The following is a 3,508-nucleotide window of genomic DNA, read 5'->3' as shown; positions in this document are numbered from 1 at the left end:
TTAAAAATTAATATAAAACAATTGATCATATACTAGAAAATAGTATTACTTAAATAGAAATAGAAATTATGACTGGCTTCCTAGATTAAAAAAAAAAATCAATTATATGAACTTAGCAAATAATAAATGACTAAAATCATAAAATTAGATATAGTAAAAATTTAACTTATTTAAGTTAAAATTATAAACTTAATAAAATTTACAGAGTTAATTCAATATTTAAACTTTTTAAAAATTATAAAGATTGTTATAATATTTATGTTATACCATTCACATATTATTTTTGTTAAAATAAATAATAGTTATACATTTTTTTTTTTATTTTATAATAATGGTAAATGGTCGAAATACAAATACCATTATTTGCTTTTGCAATCTGTTTCCAATAGTTACATTTACATAATACAAACACTTACTATTATCTACACATGCTGCATGCATTAAAGAAAACACAAAACTAGACTTCCTAAATTAATCATTAGAAACTGAAAATAAACACAAACCTGTGATCAGACCTTGCATTTGTGTTCTGGTCTGTGGCTGAACTCGAAATCAATATGAACGAAGGCTCGTTCAACTTCGGGAAGTTGTTCGAGTTTTTCTTGCAAAGTTTCGCCAATATTATGTGCCTGAATCAACACCATATCTTCTGGCAAGACAATATCAACCTCCACAAAGTAATGACAACCAAATGTGTACGCTCTGACAGTATCAATGTTCTTTATCTCCTCATGGTGATTCCAAACTAGAAATGTCAGTTTCGCTAGAAAATCGGGTGGAGCACTTCTTCCTATTAACGAGTGCACGTTTTCGAGAACTGTCTTTGCCCATGTGTTAATTGTGTATAGCGCAATCTGTCGTTTATATGTACCCAAAATGACTAAGTAAAAACAATAAAATGGATTTTTGTAAAAACAGGAAATGGCGTGGAAACTTACTATTATAGCTCCTGTGGGATCGATCCACCAGTAGAAGCGGATAGCGAGGATGGCTGCAGCTAGTCCGACGGAGTTTGTGATCACGTCAAAGAAATGATCTTGTGCATATGCTCGAACAATCTCGTTTTTGAATCTTCGACAGTAAACCGTTAGCACAAACTTGACTGCGGTTACTGAGACCATGATTCCAATCACCCATTTTTCTTCGTTATGATCCATGTGGGAAACATTCTGTAATGGAGAACAAATTGTTTTGGTATCAAGTTTCATTTGATGTGAAAAATGTAAATTTGTTATGTTTGTTAAATATCACGATAATAAACAACAAAAGTTACAATATAATCTGGATAACGATACAATATGATCCAGGAAAAAAACAATTTTGAGGATTTTTGAATGAGATTGTGAGTGTAACACATATTGTGTGACGAAATAAGTTGTTTTTTTTGTTATAAACTTTTATTTTTTCATTTTGATCATAATCTTACATATTTATATTTATTATGTTTGCCTAATTCTTGATCTAAAATTTAATATAGTGATGATCCAAAAATTAATATGATCATCATCTAAAAGAAATCTATATATACCAAATGAAGCAAAAAAAACTAAACTATAATTTAGATATATTTCGATTGAAGCAACAAAAATACCCTATAATCTGAATTATAATTCAAAAAGGAAGTTCATCATGATCCAAAAATACCCTATAATAGCAGATGGACAAAAAAAATCACTTTCGATTTTAAGTTTGAAATCATGATTCTGAAAAAATTCCTAATTTCAAAATATTTGGCACTGTTAAATTTCTTACTTTATAAATATACCCCCATCTTAACATCTTTCTAAATGGGAAAATACCTTGTTGACAAGTTGCCTACCAGATTCAAGCAAGATTTGTAATCCAAGAGTTGCCATAACAGATGCAAAAACAATAATACCCTGCAGATTAAAAGATTAATGGACATTAGAAACAATGGATAATGGTCCTTTACACTCACTACTTAGTCCTTTCTCTTCATCACTTACCACAGGTTGCATCCTCTTCTTTCCAATAGGATATCGATATTGATTCGGATTCTTCATTGCATAGGCAGTGAACCATAGAATAAATCCAGATAAGAGGTCTAGTAGAGAATCCAAGGTTGATGCAATAACTGCCAATGATCTACTTTGAATTGAAGCATAAACTTTTGCTATGAATAGCACCATGTTTGCAATATTTGATGCAATTATAGCCATTCTTTCATTCTTAGCAAGCTGCTTCATCTCATCCTGTGAAAGAAATTCAAACTGTAATTACATCAGTAGATTCAGATTCACAGAGTAGATCAATTTCCATATTCATTAGTTCATATGCTTATTCAACATAGTTCAGTCAAACTCTAAGATGATCGAATCTAAAAAGATTCAAACAACTAATAATTCACTAACATCAGTCATGTCAGGTATGTAGCCAATCTCATGCACAGTTTCCATTTCATTGAAGCCTTCGAGAAGCCGTTCTTGCTGTTCGTAGTATTCTGCAATCTTGCCTTGTTTTCCTGTACAATGAGTAAATCAAACCATTAAGAACTTATTTAAATAAATCACTGGTAAATCGACGAAACATGAAGGTAATCGAGTCCTTTGGTTAACTTCTCAGATCTATGAAGAACGTGCTTGATTGAATTTTTAATATGAAGATATCAAATTCTAATTTTGCGTTTTACCTGTTTACATATCAATTAACTAAGAGTACATGAACAAGATGAATCCTGCATGCTCAATAGCCTTTGGAAACAGGAGAAAAGGAATCTATATATTTGTTTTGTTCATTTGACAGTTGATTACACGAAGAAGACTCACGAAAATATGGAAATAGAATAGAAATCTAAGGCATCTATATATCTGTTTTGTTCATTTGACAGTTGATTACACGAAGAAGACTCACGAAAACATGGAAATAGAACAGAAACCTAAGGCATATATACATTTGTTTTGTTTCATTTGACAGTTGATTACACGAAGAAGAGTTACGAAAATATAGAAATAGAATAGAAACCTACCTTGACAGATGAAGGAGCGGTTAAAACCGAATAGAGAAGGATGATCGGAAGATCGACGTTCTGGTAACCGAAATTCCTTAACATTAAGTCTCCAAGACGAGGATCGATCATCAATGGAGGATATAGATCGATCAACGAAGGCTTCAGGCGATAAAAGTTCTCTCCTACTGTGTTCTTCAACCTCGTTGTTCACCTTTGGGCTACTGATTTGGATGTCCGCCATTGATGATTAGTACGCAAACAAGGTTTCTCTCTCTCTCTCTTCTAGTAGTAACGATGGTTTGAAGAGAGTGGAGCAAATCCTGAAATTCTCTTCCCGCTCTATCATTCAGGCTTTTCGATGGCTACTTGAATACATATAGGCAGCCTAATTTCAGTTTTTTATTAGAAAATTATTGTTTATTAAGTTATTTATTTTTATTTTTAAATTTTATGATTTTAAGAATAATATCGTTGATATCGGGAATGATGTCTCAATACGTTATTAGACTTAAAAAATAGAATTTTTCTTGTATTAGATTT

General features: G+C 31.4%; 1 protein-coding gene across 1 annotated transcript; it reads right to left on the bottom strand.

Moving 5' to 3' along the window:
• Positions 1-337: 337 nt before the first annotated feature.
• LOC124941516 (metal tolerance protein 9-like) lies at positions 338-3,300 on the bottom strand. The gene is made up of 6 exons (XM_047481856.1): positions 2,987-3,300; positions 2,373-2,482; positions 1,968-2,213; positions 1,800-1,880; positions 939-1,169; positions 338-854 (listed from the first exon to the last, which is right to left on the bottom strand). The coding sequence occupies exons 1-6, from the start codon at positions 3,207-3,209 to the stop codon at positions 510-512; spliced, it is 1,236 nt and encodes a 411-aa protein (XP_047337812.1). The 5' UTR covers positions 3,210-3,300; the 3' UTR covers positions 338-509.
• Positions 3,301-3,508: the final 208 nt, after the last annotated feature.

Source organism: Impatiens glandulifera, chromosome 6 (genome assembly GCF_907164915.1).
Source record: "Impatiens glandulifera chromosome 6, dImpGla2.1, whole genome shotgun sequence".
Lineage (NCBI taxonomy): Eukaryota > Viridiplantae > Streptophyta > Magnoliopsida > Ericales > Balsaminaceae > Impatiens > Impatiens glandulifera.
This window is presented reverse-complemented; position numbering and strand designations above follow the sequence as displayed.

Coding starts and splice junctions, on each gene's coding strand:
- LOC124941516 (XM_047481856.1), bottom strand. CDS start 3,209: ATGGCGGACATCCAAATCAGTAGCCCAAAGGTGAACAACGAGGTTGAA. Junction 2,483..2,986: donor CCGCTCCTTCATCTGTCAAG/GTAGGTTTCTAT, acceptor CTCATTGTACAG/GAAAACAAGGCAAGATTGCA. Junction 855..938: donor ATCCCACAGGAGCTATAATA/GTAAGTTTCCAC, acceptor TATAAACGACAG/ATTGCGCTATACACAATTAA.